This window comes from Strongylocentrotus purpuratus, unplaced genomic scaffold, assembly GCF_000002235.5.
Source record: "Strongylocentrotus purpuratus isolate Spur 01 unplaced genomic scaffold, Spur_5.0 spur5_scaffold_6, whole genome shotgun sequence".
Classification (NCBI taxonomy): Eukaryota; Metazoa; Echinodermata; class Echinoidea; order Camarodonta; family Strongylocentrotidae; genus Strongylocentrotus; species Strongylocentrotus purpuratus.
The window spans coordinates 7472981-7495844 of NW_022145612.1; the positions used below are offsets into that span (position 1 = coordinate 7472981).

The 22864-nt window shown below is 36.7% G+C and overlaps 1 protein-coding gene across 2 annotated transcripts; it reads right to left on the bottom strand.

Annotated features, from left to right (window-relative positions):
- Window positions 1–3614: 3614 nt before the first annotated feature.
- Window positions 3615–22493, bottom strand: LOC753202 (KIF1-binding protein homolog). 2 transcript variants are annotated; one of them, XM_030972674.1, is made up of 17 exons: window positions 22192–22490; window positions 17432–17549; window positions 16568–16734; window positions 15716–15772; window positions 15439–15503; window positions 14470–14593; window positions 13814–13955; window positions 12773–12932; window positions 12059–12263; window positions 9737–9835; window positions 8988–9160; window positions 8004–8087; window positions 7089–7126; window positions 5801–5894; window positions 5353–5409; window positions 4823–4889; window positions 3615–4043 (listed from the first exon to the last, which is right to left on the bottom strand). In XM_030972674.1, exons 1-17 carry the CDS (start codon window positions 22279–22281, stop codon window positions 3960–3962), a joined length of 1824 nt encoding a protein of 607 aa, XP_030828534.1. In that variant the 5' UTR covers window positions 22282–22490; the 3' UTR covers window positions 3615–3959. The 2 variants fall into 2 exon arrangements, with proteins under 2 accessions (XP_030828534.1, XP_030828535.1); XM_030972675.1 differs by lacking the exon at window positions 8004–8087 and having other exon boundaries at window positions 22192–22493.
- Between the last annotated feature and the right edge of the window lie 371 nt (window positions 22494–22864).

Consider the following 22864-nt stretch of genomic DNA (forward strand, 5'->3'; position numbering starts at 1 on the left):
ATTTTTATAAGATGTTGCGGTATTATAAGCTTGATGCAAAGTTTTATTAAACATCACTTTATGCTTTCCTTCCCTAAAAACAGCATATTTTACATATTCTTCCTCAGAATTGTTGACATTAAAGTGACATACATCATGCATTGTGTAAAATGGCTGCAAAACAAGGAGATTGAAAATATAAATTACAATCCATGTATATTTATTTTAGATTAAAGCTTGAATGTATTAGCAAGCATAAGCTAGTTCATAGCAATATTTGTATAATTCTTTTTTTTTCTGATTAAAAGAAATGAATAGAAAATGGAATTCAGAAATTTACAATTAGGTAGCTCTTACACATATATGTCTTGGTTTTATTCTAGGTACCTCTAAAATGTTATAAACAGTAAATCTCCCTTAACATAAAAACATTTTAAATGGCTTTATACTGATATTGAGGTGTTGGAACAGTTTTGAAAATGTTACTTATTTCTACCTTCTCTTGTAATATCAATATATATAAAATTAAGTGACATGGAGAATAGGAAAAACAGTACTCGTGCTTGGCTACACATTATTTGTAGTTAACACGAACCCAAATTGTTCTGCTGTATATTGACAATCTGAGTGTAACTCAAGCCATGCAGTCCCGATTATTGAAGATATATTTGTATTCAGAAGATTAGTATCTTTATTTTCTCCAATCATGTACAGGTAAGTTTTAGTGAGAAAGTTCAACAAAAATATGTAAATTTAACATGTGTATAAAAAGTGCAAGTACATCCACTATGCCTCTGCAATTTTTTCTAAGTATTCATCGTGTAAAATTATGCACAGCTGTAAAACATGGCACAAGTAAAGAATGTTTAGTGTTGTACATCACAAGTAAAAAAAAAAATCCTTTCCCCGAACACGAGATCATGTAAATGCACACCAACTAAATCACTTGATGTGAAAGGGCAATATAATTGATAATGAAATTATTGTGCTAATTAACGGCTGATATGATATGACAAAATGAAGTTAAGATTAATACTTGCGTACCGGGTATGTGTCGTTTGAGATTTTAAATATCAACATCAATTCATTCAATGTAAATGTAAAGCAAAGCAGTCTTTCATAAAATTACAGTCAAGAAAAGGAACATTTAGAATACGTCAATGTGGATGGACCTTAGTGATGTTTTTGTGTTTTTTGCACTTTACAAAGGGATGCTCATGTATATCTTCGTTATTCTGCATACATATAAATATTCACAAACCTGCCAATTTGCCGATGATCAAAGTTTTTTTCTTGGGTAATCGGTTGTTTAATTATCGTCTTATGTATTCTCATGTTTATTACAAATTTCTTTACTTTACTTTATATGATGTTTTTATCTTATTCAATTAATCATATGAGTTTTAGAACAGAGGTCAGTAGAATTTCTTTTCTGTTTATACATATGATTCTAAAAAGATATCTTAATTTATTCATAGACTATGAGGGAACGGTGTGTGAAAGAGTCGATATGAAATGAAATCCTTATGAGTCTTATTTTTAATCTACTTATATATTGTGATTTAATAATCTTTCTTTTTGATGATTTGGCTTTCAATAAAGTTGGTGAATGAAATAGATTATCTGAAAATTTGTAGACCATATATTTTGTTTATGTATTGGTATATTACCAATCACAATATATATATTTCTTAGATTTTAGATTCTCACAATTTGGGGTGGAAGTCAACTTTTGAGCCTCGCCGGTGACGATTAATATTGGATAATTTGGTGTAGATATTATGACTTGAGAAGAGATTATGTATAGCAGCTTTAAGTGGTAAAATATATGTGGTGTACATGTTCAAGAAGATTGTTTTTACAGTAAAAACAGAAATATTAAATGCACCTAAATGTAGCAAATATTGTCAAAATGTGTGACCTTGTTTTTATTTTCTGATGCTTTTTATGCATATTTATTGAACAAAAGTTGCTTGCTAGAGACGTGCCAGAAGTAAGTCTTGGTCAGACAGAGGCAAGTTACCCTGGGGTAAATATGGTGAGATAGGTGTAAAGGTCGGAGTAGTGACTGTCTGAACGATGATCGTGTTAGCTACGCCTACCTTTACACTGACCTATTTACTCCTAGAAAACTCTAAACTAGAACCAATTGGCCAAACTCTGTGTATTGATGTGTATGTGTATTGATGTCGGTGGAAGGTCGTGTTAACTTAATCGTGGCAAGTTGGTCCGAGAAAGAGCGTGTGGACAACTAATGGTGTAAGTGAAATATACATGAGGGTTTTTACTGCTGCAGGGATTAACTTACGCCGACTAGCAAAACCCTGTCTGTCTATATGTGTCAATCCAAAGAGATGGCATTATTCATAGCAGGTGAATGACATTGCTGGTATCATGGCTTCTGGAGAGAAACATGCATGAATTGTCTTTGAAACACATTTAGTAAAAAGGTCTATTGACCTACTAAATATGTTTTAATCTCTTGCTATCCTCTTGTATTTCTCTCTCTCTCTCTCTCTCTCTCTCTCTCTCTCTCAGATTAACACATCACTCTGCACAACATGTGTATCGTACAAATACCAATGAGTTGTTCAATAAACAAAAAGGATACAAAAGTGTTAGGACTGAATTGTTCATTGCACACAAACACATTTACATACAGAGTCACCTACTATACATTAAACTCTAATAAATAATATAAAATGTCTTGCATCATACATCACCCTGCAATCTGATTTGTTCACTGCAAATTCTATATACACTTTCTGACACTGATGGCAATGCTGGTTTTTACCCCTCCCCCTTTATAAATGATCTACAATGGTTGTTTGAGTTGTCGTTATCTGGTTGACCCATACAGCTATAGTAATATATTTAGCTTTTATTTAACTACTGTCAGTAGGTTAGGTTTGTCAGGAGGGTAAAAAGGGAAGGCTTTGATACAAATACACAGTACTTCCATGTATTGTTATAAAGGAATTATGTCCCTATCTACTACCCCCCCCCCTCCCCCCCCCCCCCCCCCAAAAAAAGAGAAGCATCACAGAAGCCCCTGTATGTGCCCGCCCACCTCAATTTTCAACCCTGCAGAGGCAGGGATTGGATTATTCAAGCCCTCCAAGCAATTCACCCCCACCCCTGTTGTCTTCACATAGAGGGATACAACAACCATGAAAATACAACTGTATATCAATGGAAAGCTGAATGGACATTAAGTACAATAAGGAATTAAGAATTTTCCCTTTCAGTATTGCAACAAAGGAAATAAAAACTAATTTTTTTTCTGCTACCCTCCAAATTACTATATATAGCCGAGGCGATGAGCCGTGCTTAATTAGTGCAAAGTCAACGTGAATATTCGTCGACAACTTCCAATCTTCAAAGCTTTATTTTTTTTTTTTTTATCGAATTTTCAGAGAGCTGTTACTCCTCTGACAGACACAAAAATAGCATGTTATTGTTATTATTGTAATGCATAACTTATAAACTTTCCATTTGATATATTTATTTACTCATTTATTTCTGATCTTTTGACAGGGTAGCCCATTCACCAATAAGTAGTGGTCTTCCATGGGGCCCTGAATATATGATTTATCTATTTCATTTTTCACTTCCGACAGGGTCTTTAATACAAGAACATGGAATTGAAAGGAATTTATTCAGTACCGATATCCAATGCCCACATCATGCTGGGTGCTAGTTTTCATATTCACTTGCACCACAGATTGCCAGACCTAATTTCAGCATCCTAAACCCATACTTCTTCACAGAAAGTTAAATCCTACAACATAGTCCTGACTAATACCTCATGCATCAGACACATCGCCACACCTTCTTCAAGCCGACTTAAAACATTAATGATTCTTGGCCATTCACTGTAATGTCATATTTTGTTTGGTTTGTTGTCAGAGATACAAGCCACAAAGATTATCATCGCAAGGTTGTCAATGATTACACCGCCAAAACTCTGGTGTGGTCTTCTACCTCATCTGGATTTCTCCTCTGATGTTGGCCATCCTGAGCGGAATCAGTTCTGTCATCTCTCTGCAAAGATCCAGTTCATCCTACAAGAAAAGAGGTGTAAAGCACAACAGATTAATGTAAGAACATGGAACAAAAAAAAATTGTTGCCGCATTGTGTGTAAGCGCACCCCTCCCCTCTGTTCTCAAAGCAGGATTGGGTTCAGCAGAAAACACTCCATTCCTCATATAGACCATTAAACTAGAGGTCCAATGCACAATAATATCCTACACTTCTCGCAAAGAGTAAGGGTGTGAACCCAGTGTTTAGTGCGACTGCAATACACAACTACTAATCTACAACCAATTCTTTGTGATAAGCTGCACATCCCAATTGAAGATGTCAAGTAGAAGAAAGGTATACATTTAAAACTGTATATCTGGAATGCTATCCTTACCCCATCCCCCCCCCCCCCCCCCCCACCCCCGGCAAATTATCCCTAGGGCATTTACCCTTAGAAAATCACCCCCTTGGACAACTACCTTCCAGATATTTTTTTTTTTAATTAGATTATTTACCACCTCCCCCTGATATTTAATTTAACATCCACTAAAAGTACAAATTACCCCAACCCCTCCCCAAACAACTACCAAGAACATAATAAGCTTAGGGGGAATAGTTGAGGTGTAGTTGTCTGGGCAGAATTATTCAGGGGTAGTTTTCCATGAGAGAAGCTGTCTGGGGTACACTACTTTTTTTTTGGGGGGGGGGGGATGAGGGAAGCTGTAATTAACCTAAGGTGGTACTAGATGGTGCTAGGATTATCTAAAATCAAAGTAAGTTAGACAATACACAGGCTTAAGAGGTGCAACCATAGCTTACCTTGACTGTATCCTTATGGTCAGGATTCTTGTCACAGTAGTCTACTATTGCCTTGTAGCTATCCAAACTGAAAGATAGAGAAGGAGGGAAGGAAGTTTAGACATGCGACTTATACGGACGGTAGACACATGATACTAGCTTCTATCAATGACTTTGAGAAAATCAAAGCAAATTAAATCAACATGTGCAATCTAGAAATACACTATCCAGAACATCACAAGAGATACTAAGCTGACAAAAATTCACAAATGTTGCATGGGTAAAAAAAAATAATATCTACTCTGAATAAGTCACAATTTGACACCCATTGTACAATTTTCTTTAAATGTAGTCCAGACTAAACACCTACTCCCTCTTGATTAATGAAATCAACAATACTTTTATATTTATTAGGTGTTGTATAAAACATGTTGAGGCTGAGAATTTCATTCCATTACAATTGATTAGAAAGTCATTACATAAAGTGTACAGATATGTCAAACAATTTTTGTTTTTAATGATTTGATAATAAAATAGTTGATCTCACTCACCTGAGCTGTAGATAGTCCAATCTTTCAGGAGGGCTAGGTGTTACAAACTTTGAATATCTGGAGGAAACAGTGACAGAGTTATAGTTTTATGACATATACACATTTGGATACCAATTAAGTTTACACAGGTAAATTGTTGAAAGCTTAGACTAATTCAGGCCCCAAGCAATATGTATTAAAACCCTACTTTAATTTGACATACAGCAAAAACACAAAGTATTAAAAACCAAGAATGTTATAATCACATGCAATCCAAGAAGAAAACATATTAAGATTTAATCTTTGCATCTCTGAGGGAAAACACAAGAACATAAAAGATGTTTTTTAATAAAATAAAATTAATTAATGCTCCTAATCCCAATTGCCTATAAATTTTTTTTTAATGATTTTTTATTTTATTTCCATGGTCTGTTATGTATATATAAAGTGAAAGAAATTCTGAACTTACAATCTTCCGACACAGAAGTAAGCTACCAAGACGGGCCTCAAGACATCACTTTCAAACTTATCAGGCAACTTTCCCTCATGGTCCTTTGTTGAATCTAACAGGTGTTTTTTTTTAAAGATAAAATGTAGTAGATTACAAAGAATGCATTTCAAGGTAAATATTTCATAACCACTATAGTAAAGTCCACCAGTACATGATTTGACTACAATCCAATTTTTAATATTCATATGATTAGTAAAATCTAAATTTCAAGGGATTTCATGCTTCCTTGGAGAGGAAAATGCTAAACTAGCTCAGAATCATAGTTAGGAGAGATTGTTCACAATTGAATCAGATTCTGCTTTTATTCTGACTAGAAGAGTTAAATGAATTAAGATTCTAGTTGTTTATACTTTTCATAATTTACGAACTAGGACGGTGATGTTTGTTTTTATTTCCATATCTAATATATTTCAATGTTTCAATTGGATTGCAGGATGATCATAAAGTGTGCATTAGTGAACTACCAATGGCAAGTTGGAGCTAAGGTTATTAGGAATGGTAAGGGGGAAAGCATTGTGGGTGGATGAAAAGAGAGACAATTATCACCACAAGAGTTTTTGACAATTAAAGTGACTTGGTAACATTGTTGAAGGTTGATGAAAAAAAATGCATCACATAAATAAAAAAAATAAAAAAATTGCATAATTTTTGAATAAAATGTTACTTATTATATTCCTTCCACTGTACTAACCCTCTGACATGCAAAAAATCCTGACAAAATTCTCAAACCACAAAGATATCTATGGTTTTCTTTGAAGGCATCACTGTGCAACACCCTCTGACAGTGATTAACATTAAATTCTCCCAACCATTTTTGAATTTTCCAAACCGTTTTTCCATGAAAAAAAGACATAAAACAGGCTATTAAAAATCTTTCAACACTTAAATGTCTGGAATGGTATGTAAAGCCAATTTATTGCTGTGTGACAATGTACATTCACCTAAAATGTAATTAAATTGTAATAATATAGTTGGGAGAATTAAGGAATCGATCAGATCAGTTTTTCTCAATTTGTATCATGAATAATGGTCCGTTTTCACTTGAATTTTCAGATTACCTTTAATTGTACATCTAGCATTGAAGTCACTACCTCAGCACCACTTTCTCTCATCTGAACAATGTTACTAAGTCCCTTTAAACCAAAGGTTTAGACAAGACAGCTGCATTTTCATTTATGTACATGTAGAACGTAACAGTGTGTTTATATAAAAAATCATTCACCTAAATATAAGTTTGGATACTTACGAATGAAATCTTGGTAATATGTCAAACTCTGCTTGCATCTGTAAATAGAAATAGACAAATGATACACTCTGTCCATATATCACATATTTATTAATAATAATACTATACAACATGTATATAGCCCATATCCCTAATACATGTATGTCTCTGTGCACTGTAATGAATAGAAGGAAAAGAATATTGAAAAGAGGGAGATGCTCAGCACAATTCCTTAATTCATCAGTCAAGATTGACAGTACCTTAAAAAAAGAAACGTTTTAAGATGTGTTTTAAAGTTGTCAACAAATCCATAAGAACTGAGGCAGTTTTCTGACCAGTTCCTAACTAGCATATGGTACAAACAAACCCCAAAATATACAGATCTTCAATCTAAAGGTCTCACTTTGTTTATTTTATTTTTAAATATCACTTCAAACGTGATCTAGATGCTGCTTAGAAAGCATTAGTGTTACATTTGAGAAAGAATAATTCCACCTTTGCATCATGGAATGCATTGATGGAGCTAACACGAAGAACAGTTACAGTACCTAACATTAATGAGCATTATCCAGTATTCATCTTACAATGTAGTACAAATTACATTCAAACCTGTCTATAGAGATCACCCAAGGGAAGCACAAAAAGTGGTCTTTGTGGACAGGTGGTCTTTGTAGACAGGTGGTCTTTGTAGACAGGTTTCTTTTAATAGTACATGTTTCAATGAGAAACCATTCTAAAGGGAAACCAAATATGTGGTCTTTGTAGACAGTTGGTCACTAAAGCAAGTTTGACTGTTTCTTAATGTGCTCATGCACAGATTGTATCTACAAACTGGTTCATTGTTCATTAACGGTCGGGTGACATACAAACATAGGTTGATTCTTGTTGATGTGCAGGGCTGCATACAACTGCATATTTTGTTATTCAAACACTTACAAGACGTTGATCTTGGATGCTACTTTGTGTGTGGGTGGAACTCTTTGTTTCTCTGCTAGAGCTATCTTCAAATCCATCATCTCACTGTATAAATAGTATAAAAAAGTTTGGTTTACATAATTGATTTTTGTGATTGATTTCATTGATCACTTTGTGCAATCAACCGCAAAAATCAACAGTATGATCAATCTCTAAGCTTTGTGTTATTAAAGCGGCCCACATCAACCATTATAATGATGATTCTATGATATAAGAAGAGGATGCATGAAGCTAGTATCTAAGACAATAATGGTCATAAAAGTCACTCAAAGTGGATAAAGAAGCAAGTCCGATGTGATTTGTTGTTTGCTGTCCCACACATTACCAAGAGTAATGAAAAGTAAACCACTGATAACAAAAAAAGAAAGAGTCATTTCCCTTGCTATTTGGTCTGATTTAAGTTCTATTAGGCTGTCAAACTGATAGAATTATTGGGTATACCGGTACTAAAATTGATGATGAGGTCGGTCACCTATGGGACAACATACCTATTAGTTCACCATTATTGTGGAAACAAGGCCTGGTCAATTTTACATCCCTGTGAGAGGATGCAGATAAAGCTGATACAGACCATAAAAACTGAATCATAAACATCACTCAGAATTATCAAAATAAACTATTTTCTTATCAAATTATCTTTCCAGTAATGGCATCTAATGCATCTAGAAAGGATCTAGAAAGGATGCTCTTTTCTAGAGTTTAATAAGATGATGGAGAATGGACAGTAAACAAGACGTAAGAAAATAAGATATTGTGATGGAGAAAAGCTGAGGACGAACCTTTGGTGAACAAAAAAAAAAAACTAATGCTTTGATTTACAACTTCTCTTTTAACATTATTAAATGTCTTCACCATTTAAAATATGTGTAAGAATCCATTTGGTAAGCTGTAATCCACTGCTCCTCACCCTATCAATCTAGTCTGTAGTCCCACATAGTGTCTCACCTGTAAGTTTCAGCCAATTCAAACATGAGTTGTCTACAGATCGTGAGAAAATGTTGTCTGTTCAGACCATCCAGCATGTCGGCAAGCATGTCTACTCGTCGCTTGTGCATCTTGCATCGTCGTTCAAAATCAATCTCAAAGAACGATATCAATTTGAAGAGTTGACTGTGATCCTAGATAAGAAGATGGTGTAATACAGGGTCAGAATAATGTGTCAGAAGAAAGATTTTTTTTTTTTCTTCTAAAAATGAATCAATGAACAGCCTACAAGAACCATCAAAATGCAAACAGAATACAAGAGGCATTCAATAATGGCACAATTATTTATCTTATTTATTATACACATACACTTATTTCGTTTAATTTTCTGATCGGACAAGTTTAACAATATAAGATTCTTTCTTAAATCAGAATTCTTATTAAAACACACAATTTTGTCCTGGCAGCATCGAGCCAAATTTAATTTGGCAGGCGACACGCAGTTATAGTAAGGCAATAATCATTATAAACTAACCTACTCTTCTAGTTCTACATAATGCATTATCAATAAATCATGTATCTTATGAATGACTCAGTACAGGTTTCTTATCGACTTCATCTTTGAATTATACACTGACGGCAAGTCTGCTTCCAGATTCAAAGTTTTGACAATAGGAACTCAGTTTAAGATTTTCTTTTAAAGTTCAATGCAATATGAGCCGTTAGTTTCAATTCTAATTATAATGTAGAAGTTTGTTTTTCTTTCTTACTTTAACTAGTTCTATATGATCTGAGACGAATCCATCAATAACATAGTATTCCTTGGCAGCATTGATCCACTTCTGAGCAGGTAGAAACAAGCTACGAGCCTGCATGATTGGTGAAGGAAAGGAAACAATTAGCAAAGTGTGTCATGATTACCGTTAGAATTAAGAGGAAAATTATTCCTTAATTGGAATATATACTCAAAGAAACAAGTACATGCACTTTAAATCTCCAAATTTGAGACTGGCGAGGAAGTTTTTGATAAAGAAATTTGTTTAATCTCTATACCAAATAAACAGGTTTTATTGTAATGACCTATGCTAATTACAGCATGAAATATTTTTTTCTAAATGCACAACAACTTGAAATGGCAATGACCAAATGATTTCTTATTCTGAAAATTTGTTAGTGATTTATGTTGTGTGATTAAATGATCTTGAATTTTCACTGATTAACATCTTTAATTTTCCTTTTTTTAAACTCAAACTGTCCATCCAAGGTAGAATATCTCTGAAAATGATTGCCACAAGGCACTTCTGTTACAAAACCATGGACATGTATGAAGAGCATGAATGTGTATCATACATATATACACAAGGTGAGTATGACTGATATAGCTTGGGGTGTATTAGAGCCACATACAGGTACTGGTGTGATATAGAGTCTATTGTAATGTTAAATACAAAGCAGGACTTCCTGTCTATTCATCGTCGATGAATAGAAGGATTATGTTATTTATATGCACCTCCCCCAGGGCTTTTTTCTTTTTCTATTCTGTTTGAATTAAATGAAATCTCACCCCAAGAATAGGTTTACATATTCCGAGAGGTTTATTATATTCTTGCCCATTAATCTACAAGATTCCCCACCAAAGTGTATGAGAGAGGCATAAAGCAAGGATAACGTACAGTTTCTCAGCATGACATGAGCATCGCTTTTTTCTTGAAAACTTGACCTACTATGTGAAGTTGTTTGTCAAGTAAATGCAATTACGTTTATGGATGTTTCCTTCCCAGGTGTGTGTGGTGATGAAGCATTTCATTCACCTACTATTACCCTTTGTACTACAATTGCCAGAACGTAAATTGCATAAGTAAGTTGGTGCTCTTCTGGGGTGAAGGTTCTCTTCAATGGAAAAGATTTTTCAACTGCTATATTTTAGAATTTTAAAATGAATTAGTTACAATTGTTCCCCTGTTATATATTTTTCACCAAATATAATTTCTTTCTTCTCAGCTATGATTGAAAAGTCAAGGTTTTGTTACCGATTTTAGAAGTCTGTCTACTGGTAACTAAAGCTTGGTGCATGATACATGTACAACTCTGCCTGGTACGTCACATTTTCAAGAAAATGGCTGCGCCCATGTCATGCTAAAAAGCATCACATCATGCCAAGAATATCTTCATTCATCGTACATTTTGGTAAGGAATATTGGACATGAAAGGGCAGGAATATACATCTCATTTTCAGGCTACCTACATTTAGTCTAAGAGGTGAGGTTTCCTTTATTAAACATGGTTTTCAGTTAAGTTCTATTCTTTGACATGTTGGTATGAAAGAAGAGATTATCATTTAACTTCAGGATTATCTCTCCCAACATAGAATAGAATGAGTACCCATATACATGATGCAAACAAATTAAACATGATGGATGATATCAATTTGAATTGAACAAGACTTTTTACCACTAAAAGATATGTATTACTAATATAAATGTATGTGTAAATTGTTCTCTGGCAAGACAAGTTGAACTAAAAACTTATAGTGCCACACACCGTGCCACACATGACTGAGTGTGATAATCAAAATAATTTGGCAATCATGGGATCAGCTTAGTGAGCACGGGTTCAAGCAAAACTACCATTTCTTTGCAGATTCATCTTAAAGGTAAAGACCAGTATTGGAAACGCCCCAATTTCAAAAAATGAAATGGAAGCTCTCATTACCAATCATGTGAAAGAATATGTTTTGACTAATACATGATGATAAAAAATTTGCCGGGAAACCGCCTACTAATTCATACATTTGGTAAATTTGTTTCTCTCATGGTCTGTGAGAGATATAGGGTAGTCCCATATACATCTTTCTGTGTATAGTGCTTGTAACTTTACGAAGAATGGCCCAAATTTCTTATCATTTTGATGATTCCAGAACCTTGCAGATGCTAGATGCTAGATGATCAACCTTTTCTGATCGATTCCACAACGTTTCTTTCACAATGCAATCGCATGACCATAACTGGTCTTTACCTTTAACCAATTGCTTCATGTGAAATACCACAGCCAGCTTCTACCATCTAATGACACCAATGTGCACATTTTCTTACCTCATCAAATGTCCGAACCACCTCATCTCTGACCTGACTTTCTAATGAAGTCAGTTCTAGGGATTCAAAGCGATCGGCCAGTTTGTCTTCTTCCGTTCCGCATTCCGTCTGCTCATCCTCGGCTATAGAGGGCGTTTCTATTCTGTCATTTGATGCAGAGGGAGTGCTAGATGCATTCTCGAGAGTTCCGTTCAGCTCATGTTCTCTGTTACATTATAGAAATGGTAAACCAAGAAAATGACAGAAGTTTATTTCATGTGTACTTGTTAAAAAACACTATTAGGTGAGACACAATGAATGCTTTATTAGCCAAAATCTCAAACAATGTGAAGGATGTACGACTGTGATAAAGACTCTTTACATTTAATTCAGTGTGCTCTGCTATGAAAGACAAGAAAAGGCATGATTTTAGCTTGTGGTAAAAAAATTGATATGATTTTTATTCTAAGGATAAAATGACATACCTTTTCGCTTAATTCCTGGCTACCTCAAAATATGCAACGGTTCAGTAAGTGAGACAATCTTACATTTTTTTGGCGACTCTTTATGGGTAAAGACTTCACTATTTTTGTTACTAGTGATATGTGTATAATTCCCCATGAATTCATTAGCTGCACTTTTTGTTGTTGAACACTACAAAATATATATAAATATGTTTGTAATGATTTTCTGCATTGCTTTGATTCATACAGGTACCCTATCCTCAAGTCTTACTTGGAGAACTGAAGAAGTGAGATACAGTATTTGATCCAGCATCTGTTGATGTCAGCCTTACGACTCGTAATGTTTTCTTGCCGAGCATCCCTGTCATCTCTCTCCATGTCTTCAGGGATTGGCTTGTTTTCTGCTTCAGAAAATATGCGAGTTGCACTAGCTGTGGCGAAATGGTTGAGAATTAGATGGAGAAACTGATAAAGTGACTTTATCATTATTAGCTAGAGCAGAAAGAGATAATAGAAATGTATCTATATCACTTTTCGTAAAGCTGCAATAGCTATATCAATGCCATCACTATTCACATCATATTCTTTTAATTTGTGTTAGCTTCTTCACAACAACAGAAATGTGAGAGAGGGGGAAGGGTAGAGGAAGAGAAAGAGAGAGAGGGAAGGCACAGAGAGAGAGAGAGAGAGAGAGAAAGAGAGACTGACAGGTAGACAGACAGACAGACGGAAGACAGACAGAGATACATAAGGAGAAGTTTGGGTATGTATTGAGGATAGACCTTAAGAGAATTCCTATTCACTGTTGTAACATTTTCAATGACACCATCTTCACAAATCCTAGCTTGTTAACAAACAAAATGTTGATGTCATCATTTGCTGTGCAAAATGGCTTTGAGAAATTACCCACTTCTAGTTTTAAGTAGCTCCACGTCAACCCTTTTAACACCGGTATAGAGTAATCTTGCACTGGAAACTGGTAAGTAAATTTGAAGCCTTTAATATATCTTATACATGATGTACAATATATTGAATTTTCCATTATTATTATTGTTATTCTTTCCTTGAACTAATTTTTTATTCTTTTCCATAGTGTACGGTATTTGTAATTTTTCTTTATATCTTTCTTTGAACTTTGTAATCTTTGTTTGTATCAGTCTCCCAACTGTTTTAACATGGAATTTTGATTTAATAAACCAAAATGATTGAATGAATGAACATCTATCCCATGATAAATCCAATGTGGCACAGGAACATTATTTGTGTGGCACATACAGAGTTAACAAATCAAAGAATAAAGAAACAAACTCACCTAAGCAATGCCTGGCCTTTGTATAATCATCTTGTGTGATGTAGTATTGTGAGAGAGTAGCACAGTTCAGAGCCCAGTCTATAGGGTCATACTGGAAAGTACTCAGCTGTCTTTGCAGTGTCATGTGGCAGTATCTAGCAGCCTGCAATCAAAAGTAGAACAAGTTTTTTAATGATTACTACATGAAATGAAAATCAAACTCACATGGCAGCTTGTAAACAGGAGTAGAACTACTTTTGAGACCAATCCCATTTGACTGACAAGAACAATATCTATAAATCATTCCCTAATAATTTCTCTTAAAGTTCATGCACAAAATGTGTTGGATATTAGATGATTGCTCATCCTATCTCACTACTTCAAGGTCTACTCAAGTATATCAGATGATCATTATTTCAATGAAAAGTCAATCAATCAATCTACAGTGAAACCTCTACATAAAGACTACTCAGGTGAGATGAGGAGACAGTCTTTATGGGAAGGTGGTCTTTAGGTGCAGGTCCTTTTCATACAGGTTTCATCAAGAATTCTGCTCAAAGGAAATACAATTATGGTATTCATAGACAGGGGTTTGGTAGTTCAACTGTTTACAAATCAATTAATGGTCGACGTGTTATAAAATGATCAAATATATACTATCAAAACTCTTCCCTTACCAGAGTCTTATCTCCTTGCTTCTCAAACACCTGTGCCAGATAGTAGAGAGTGAGAGTGTAGCAGTTCTCAAACTCTCGTTCCCTCTCTAGATCAGATGGAAAGTCTGTTTCTGGTAGGAGTAATCTGTTAGGTAATGACAAATTCAGAAAGTGAATAGAAACAAGATTTACACACTGATAACAGATCATGACCATAAACAAATCTTCAAATATTAATCTCTTTGATGGTCTGAGAAGTCTGTAAGATATTTTTGAAACTCTTTTTTTAACAATGGAATGCCACGTTTAACTTTTGTCAAATGTATAATTCATGTATAAGTGTAACATATTCTCACCAAAAAAAAGGTGGTAAAAAGAGATCAATCCTAACAACGTTATCCAGCTAGCATGGGACATGAGTTAACAAGTTTTCTTTGAAATATCAACGACGATATGTCTTCAATCGACAGGATTGTTTATTAAACTCTTTAAAAACTGGTACATTCTTTATGGTGTTCCTGTACCCTATCCTGGTAATCTTTTGAAATAAGCAAACACCCCCTGCAGTAGCATTGCAATGTGCAATGTACTGTAAACGATGTTATTTTTGTGTGAATAATCTGAGCGACCCCAAAACATACTCGCGGGTTCTTAAATTCGCATTACACGCATAAGAAGTCATGCTTTTATTTTTGCGAGTTCTAAAATTTGTGCTTGCCGATCTTAGCGCGAAATCTGCGAATATCTCCGTGTTTACAGTAATGGTGACTGTTTTCCACCTTTGCATACTTTTCATTCAAGAGTAAGAGTGCACAATGAATCAGGAGGGGCTTGAATCATGAATTACCACTATCCTTTCTGTTGACCCTTTTTAAGTTAACATAGTCATATACAATCACAAACCCCAGAACTAGTCTGGATAATCTCAATATGAAACTAAATAATTACAGCAAAATGTGAATGTTTAATTTCATTTTGCATAATACTCACTCATGAATGATAGAGGGAGATGAGCTCACATCCTTCTTGAAAGTGTGGAACACAGTTTGAGCTTCCTGGATTTTAAAAAAAAAATAATCAAAAGAAAATGAGAATATAAGACCTGGCAAAGCTTATATTCAGAATGCATTTAATTTCTTTTCATACTGCAATAATTTCAAAGCTTCAACCACAAAAAGGGTTTATCAGGAATTTGAACATTTAAATTTCATCATGAAATATAAAGGCATGCATTATATGAATATAATCTAGGAGTGCAATAAGTTACCTTGAGGAATTCCATTGCCTTGGAATGATCCCTCCTTGTGCACCACAGAATAGCAAGCTGAAAGAAGAAATTAACAATTCAAACCATTAATAAAATTATAGCAACTTCAATTGTCCTTGAGTAAACATTAAATAGTAATCACTCTGCCCCATACTTGAATATCTTCAATTTACATCCATCCAAACGTCTTTCAATTTCTCTTGCATTGATTATAGACTTTTCATATCATTTGTACAAATAAAAGATGTAGAATCCAAAATATTACCATAATTTCAACTTATCTGTTTTATAAATTATTATATACTAATTGCTCTCTTGGTTATGAGGTACGTTATTTAAATCAAATACCTTTTATCTATTATATATAATCATCGCTCTTTCTTAAGTATTCTAAAATGCTCAATATAATATTGTACATTGTCAAGTAATATTTCAAATAAAAAGATGTTTCCCATTTATTTGTTCATATTCAATCTGGCAAGGTAGTAATTGTCAAAATCTAGCCTGAAGTACCAACTTTCTGTGCTCTCGTTACCGGAAATCTTTGTTATATTTCGTCCACATCTATGATCAGATATGCTTTTATTGAATCTTATTTTAGGAGTTAGATTTCTGGAGGAAAAAAAATGACTCTGTACTCCGTCTGTAACAAATTTCTTCATTTTTCTTCATGCAATTTCTGATGAGGTAAATGTATATCCTTTAGAAAATCTTTTGTGAATTGTGATGGATTAATATTGTCAGACTTCAGCAGGTATTATCTCAGTGGACACTGTTTTATGTTTACCTGGTTATTACAACCTCAGATTACTTCTTTCACAGTCTAAAGAAATATGTATACTGATTCCTCACCTGGTTTAATGTGTTGAGTGCAGTGGTGACACATCTAGAATCTAGTCTGTACTCTTTGAGAATCTTATCTGCCTTAGTAAGATGTTCATGGCCCGAAGATGTCTCCTCTGTCTCTAAGAAGTTCACTCCTAGTTGATACTGTATAAGTGCTAACCGAAACTTGAGCTCTATGGAAAAAAATTCATGAGAAATTTCACTGACTTAGCAGAACTTCAAACATCAGTTTAAAAGGAAACCAAAAGCCTTCTTAGCTATAAAAACAAACAAACAAAAAACCTTATCATTTTGCAGAATTTATCCAAATATTAGGTAATCCTGAAATGTTAGCATAGTATACGAGACTCCATTTTAAGTTTTCACAGGGGTCAGTCTGGGTTGATATTTTGAGGGTCTGTATGCACATGTCCTGTGTTCAAAATTTGAACTAATGGGGTCCAGTGTTAAAACTTGGGTGCCCATGTGCACTAAATCCCTGGCTGCTATATCCAAGCTTTGACTTACATGTCCTAGGTCTGATGACGAGACACGTGTATAACTGATTTGTTGAAAATACCAGTATTTAACTATTTGCAGTCAACTTTATGTACCATTTCATTCGTCATTCCTGACCTCCCTGTCTCAATCTTTTCTATGTCCTACTTTTTACAGTTTTATAGATGTTTCAACTGATTATGAATCTTTGATACACCCTCTTTACCCCTATATTTATTTATTTCAATAATTTTAGTTCTGCAATTCAGAATTTTTCATCTGGTCCAATATTCAGAATCACTAGATATCAATAAATACTGAAGTAGAGAATAAATGGGTTAAGAGACATATTGTGAACTCACGAAACATGAAATCTAAACTTAAAAGATTTACCTTTGGAGTCTTCTCCCTGCTCACTGGAATTTTCAAGTTCTTTCCGTATTTCATGAAGCAGTTCTCTTGCTTTGTACTTAGATTTATAGGGATTGGTTTCTGGATCATTCTTGGATTCCTGTCATAAATACAAAGAGAAAGAGACAAAATTAAAAGATATTTGTATGGGAAATTAGCAATATGGACCACACGCATGTGCGTGCGTCGGATGGCTTTCCATGCTCGATCGCACGTACATGCGTGCGCCGTATATAAGGAGGCTTAATCCCGCCGCCTTGGCCAGAACGCAGAACCAGTACCAGAAGTAAAATCTACAGCCAGAGACATCAGAGCATCACAGAAACGCATCAAGGATCGGCCAGTGGATATCGGATCTATCGCAGACTGCTAGTGCTACCGCACAGCAGCTCATCGCTCAGCTCAGTGTCCAGCTAGCAGTACAGCGCCGCCGCAAGCCTGGTCGGCGGGGAATTCACTGACTCGGCATCCGTACCCGCTGCAAGTGCCCTGCACTGCCCAATTTGATCGAACAATCAGTAGATCAGGCGTGGTCATATCTCCTTTTCTGTGGGACTCCCACGATCTAAAAACGCGGGCTTGGAGAGTCCTTGTCAGCTGCCGTTGCCTCCTGGTGATTAGGTGACGATTCACCAGCCTGACGGTCAGGTCCGACAGCTGGGCTTTTCTGTAGAGCAGTGCTGCCAGCTGATATGGCCCCATGCTCTTGCCGCCAGCCCTAACGGTTATATCGGTATACACATTTACCTCATCTAGTAGTGGCGTATTGCTCTGCTGCCGAAGCAGTTGGAATGTTGGCACTTCGTTCAGTGGGAGGAATGGAAGAGCCATGACCTTCTGGAGAAGTGTCAGACCAACAGCCTGTACTTTCCGAAAGACGGCTTGCTTCCAGTAGAAGTTACAGCCCACCAAATGTCCCTGAAATGAACATTGTGAAGACAAGATTTAAAAACCTTCCCGTAGCTCTTGGGGCAGTCCCCACAGATCTGCGACAATCGCCCCCACATCACCCAGGAAGTCTGGTGAATTATCACCCAATCCTGGATGAGGGGGGGAGATGGGGGGAATCGGTCTCCAGGACCTGCTCAACCTGTGCACTGCAAAGTTAGTATCTGCGTGTGCCCCCCTCGAAGGTGTAAGATGAGGACCCTCCCCTGGGTGCCCTGACCTAGGAGGCGAAGGAACAACACCTCCTGGTCCGACTTCGCTCATCCCAACCACGAGGGGGTTCTGCAACAGGGCGACAAACCGTCCCCAATCTTCCTCGGAGTATGCTGTGGCATGTTTGGGATTTTTCCAGAGGGCCAGCTTACAACCACTACCCCCAATTGGTGACTTCAAGGCCAGCACCCGACTAAGGAAGTTGGGGTCCCTGTAAAAGGTGGGGTCACAAAAATTCATGACCCCCCCCCCCCCCCCCCCCCCCACCAACTTGATCGGGTGCTCAGGCAAGATGTTGGCTTGTTGATGCCTGCCCCCAAACCATCCACACCTATCCGGGTGAAAATGGGTATTTCCCCATGAACTTTGCACAGGAGGAACGAGCATGCCTGAATAAAATGATGTCAGCTGAAGTTATCCAACCTTCAATGTCACCTTGGGCATCAGCCCCTGTACTAATTAGGAAGCGAGATGGAAGCGTTCGATGGTGTACCTGTATAGACATCGTAAACTAAACAATGTTACTAAGAAGGACGTCTACCCCCTTCCTCGCATTGAAGAGTGTTTGGATACTCTAGCCGAAAATACATGGTTTTCGAAACTAGGTGCAAATTCTGCTTATTGGCAAATTAAAGATAAACTCCAGTACTGGTAAAAAAAAAATAATAATTCTCACAGAATCAAACGAAACTTACACTGAATGTTCAAGATTACAAATAAATGACATGTGCCAAACAATTTTGGAAGAAAATGTATACTGGCTGAGTAATGAGCATAGAAAGACAAGGAAATCAAGGTTACTAGCCCCGACACCATGTGTGTTGTCCCATATATAGCTTTCTATGTGAGTGCTTGTTACTTTACCAAGACTCGGTCAAATTTATTATGATTTTGATGACTCCAGAACCTTGCAGTGCTCACCAATACTTACATGCTACATGATCAACTGTTTCTGATCCTTTCCACACCTTTTCTTTCACAATGCAATCGCATTACCAGTACTAAAGTTTATTTTTAATCTTAGGAAGGAAGACCATGAGAAGACAGCATTCATCAAAAATATCAGGCAGTTGTTGGAGCGTTTTAGGGACATTAAGGTTAAGTTATAGCCCAAGAAATGTGCCCTTTTCCAACGCCGGGCAGAGAAGTGGATGAAAATAGTCTACACCTTAAGGAAAAACACATACAAGCCGTGGTGGGCTGGCCAACCCCAAATGTACTAGAGAGGTGGAGCAGCTCCTCGGTCTTGTGAATTACCATCGAGTCTTCCTTAAAGGTTATGCCCAAGTAGTAGGACCCTTATATGGTCTCACGGGCAAGAACGAGTTCCATTGGGAAGAAAAGCATCAAGATGCTTTTGATCCAGTCAAAAGAATAATGACCACCGCCCCTGTACTTGCACTACCCAACTCTGTGGATCCGTTCATTTTGGATACCGATGCATCAGGCACCGCTATTGGTGCTGTACTTTCTCAAGTTCAGGAGGGACAAGAGCGAAATATCGCTTACGGCAGTTTTTCCTTATCCCCTGAACATCGACGCTACTGCTGAAAAGCAAGCTTCAAGCTGGGACAAGGGATTTACCCCAGCCGGCTTAGCTGCTGGAGGAGTCTCCCTTGCCCCAGCTGGAGCCCAAAGGTAGTAGGGGGAGGGAGCGTGGTGCTCTTTTCGAAGAGCCCACCCCTTCCAGGGGGTACAGGGAGGGGGCTTAGTGCTCTTCAGAGCCCACCCTTTCCAGAGGGTATGGCAGGGTTTGGAGCTCTTGAGAGCCCACCCATTCCACGGGATTCCCTTTGTAAGTTTGTATACCCTCCCACTTTCCGGCTCTATTTACAAGCTCAAGAATATTTGTTTTTCATCTTTCGCTTGTTTTTATGGTCGGGAGGAATATGGGAAAGTACAGGTATACGGTTCACACGCATGTGCGTACATCAGGTTGCCTTACATGGTCGCACGTACGTACATGCGTCTACAACACAGCTACATCGGAGGAACATCACAGCATTGAGGATCAACGTCAAGGAACATTGGAACTTCAGCTATCGGTGAATCCTTACTAGTAGACATTTACTTTACTTGTTAAAATTTTCTGGGGGAGTCATGATCATTTTTCAGAAAAATACTCCTGAATAGACCATTCATTGTATTAACCATAGACACATAGTCACATACAAAATCACGACACCATTGATATCGATAACAATTTGTGGGTGCCTCCACAACTCTATCATGCATACCACAAATATTAGTCAGGGCTGTCAACCCTCCCACATTTGGAGGGAGTCTCACGCCACCACGTTTACTCTCCCGCCGTCCCAACAGCTCGTAGCGGGAGACTCCCGCCACCACGCCTTCCTTCCGCTCTTCCGGTTAACGAAGAAAGCTCCCGCCAAACCGTACAGTATACCAATTTTTTTTTATTAATGTGCTCTTACCCCCCCCCCCCCCCCGCTTATTCTGCGAAATTTTGCAGGATTTGGCACTCTATGCTTTGCTGGAGTGCCTCCAAGCAGTTTCCCAAAGATGACAGCCCAGCCCTGGCTGTAGATTTATTATTATAAAAAAAGTGTAATTTTTTCGCCAAAATCTATATTTTATTCAAAATAACCAGACAACAGACTGCAGAGAGGACAATTAAATATGTAAGAATGAAAAGCATTTTACCTAATTTATGGCCTGGTCCCCTATAGAATCTAGATCTAGATCTAGATCTAGATCTAGACTCTACCCCGAGATTTAGGGATGTTACAAAAAAAATTAAATCTCAGAATTCAAGCTCTTGCTTTATGCCATTAGACAGAGTCTGATAAGACCTTTTATTTGATGCCTCATTCATCGTAATACTAATATCCCCAGTAGTTTAATAAGAAAGTTATGCCAATTTTAAACGCCTGGAAACCATGTATTTAATTGCTTTGTTTTCCTTTGTTTTTAAACCAAAAGTTGTGATCTCAAATGTGACGTCCGAAGGATTCTATTTCATTACATAAATTGCCCCAAAATGTATGTAAATACACGAAAACCGCTCATCGTGCCGTCATTTTTGCATGACATTTTCACATTCCCAAAAAACATATTTCTCATCGATAAATTTTGCTGAAATTTCACCAAAAGCAAATTCACATGTTAACCAATCATCCTAGATACTTTTTTTCAAATCCTGTAGGTGGGATCAGGGTAGAGAATGGCACTAAACACGGCTCTTGTGAAACAGTGCAGCAAAACAAACTGCCGAGAACATAAATAATAAAAAGTTTATGAAAGATAATGTCATTCTTCTCATCCAATAAAAATCATGAAACAAAATCTAATCAGCCCATCAAAAGATCACATTTACGTAGGCTATCCAAATTGGTCTCCAATAGTGCATAACAGCCCGATGGCAGAAACCTTCATGGCGAAAGCACACACATTGTAAAATACCTACGAGATTGCCTAAATTAAGACCCATCCCATTACATCTAACTTGTTAGATCTAACATAAAATTGTGCACGTGGGACCGATTAGAGTTCTGTAGCTGTATCTTAAAGTTACATCTGCTGTCACGTATATTGTACAATATGGTTTGGGTTTAACTTACCTCATCTGATAGCTTCCTTGCTTCTGAATATTTCTTAATCATATCATTGATCTGTAAATCACCTGAACCTGCTGAAGAAGCCATGGTCATGCAGAAATATGACTAGTCTAGGCCTACGAGTTTTATGAATATAAATTATAATGAGCCCGACATAAGCTTCTTGAGCGCATGCGCACATAGCACACACTATACAGCATTGCTGTACACATACACCCCCCTTGCCTTTCCTCTCCTTATTTTTTAATATCTCATCACGAACAAAAACGAGTAAGGCAACTTGTTAGATCCTAATTACACCTCCCTCCACCTCCCACTCCTATCCACCCCCTTCCTTCGCTTATCTCCCGTATTCCTGTACCAAATGCCCCATTTATAGCCAGTAATTTGTTATGTGATTGATCGCACTTTAAAAATATCACAACTTTCTTATTCAATATCAGTTTTTGCTCAAACTGTTACCGACATGTTTTCTCTTTTATTTTTTTATTTTATTTATTTATTTATTTATTTTTTTTTTGGGGGGGGGGGCTTCCCATTTGTGAGGGATGGGAATTATTTAATCAGTAGTAGAGGAATGTTTCTGAAAAGTAGTCACTGACATAATGTAGCAAAGGTAGCTAATTTGCATATTATATAGTACCGTGTGCATGATCAGGCAGGCTTAGGGTAAGGG

Coding starts and splice junctions, on each gene's coding strand:
- LOC753202 (XM_030972674.1), bottom strand. CDS start 22,281: ATGACCATGGCTTCTTCAGCAGGTTCAGGTGATTTACAGATCAATGAT. Junction 12,933..13,813: donor AAAGGCCAGGCATTGCTTAG/GTGAGTTTGTTT, acceptor ATTTCGCCACAG/CTAGTGCAACTCGCATATTT. Junction 4,890..5,352: donor TTGGACTATCTACAGCTCAG/GTGAGTGAGATC, acceptor TCTATCTTTCAG/TTTGGATAGCTACAAGGCAA.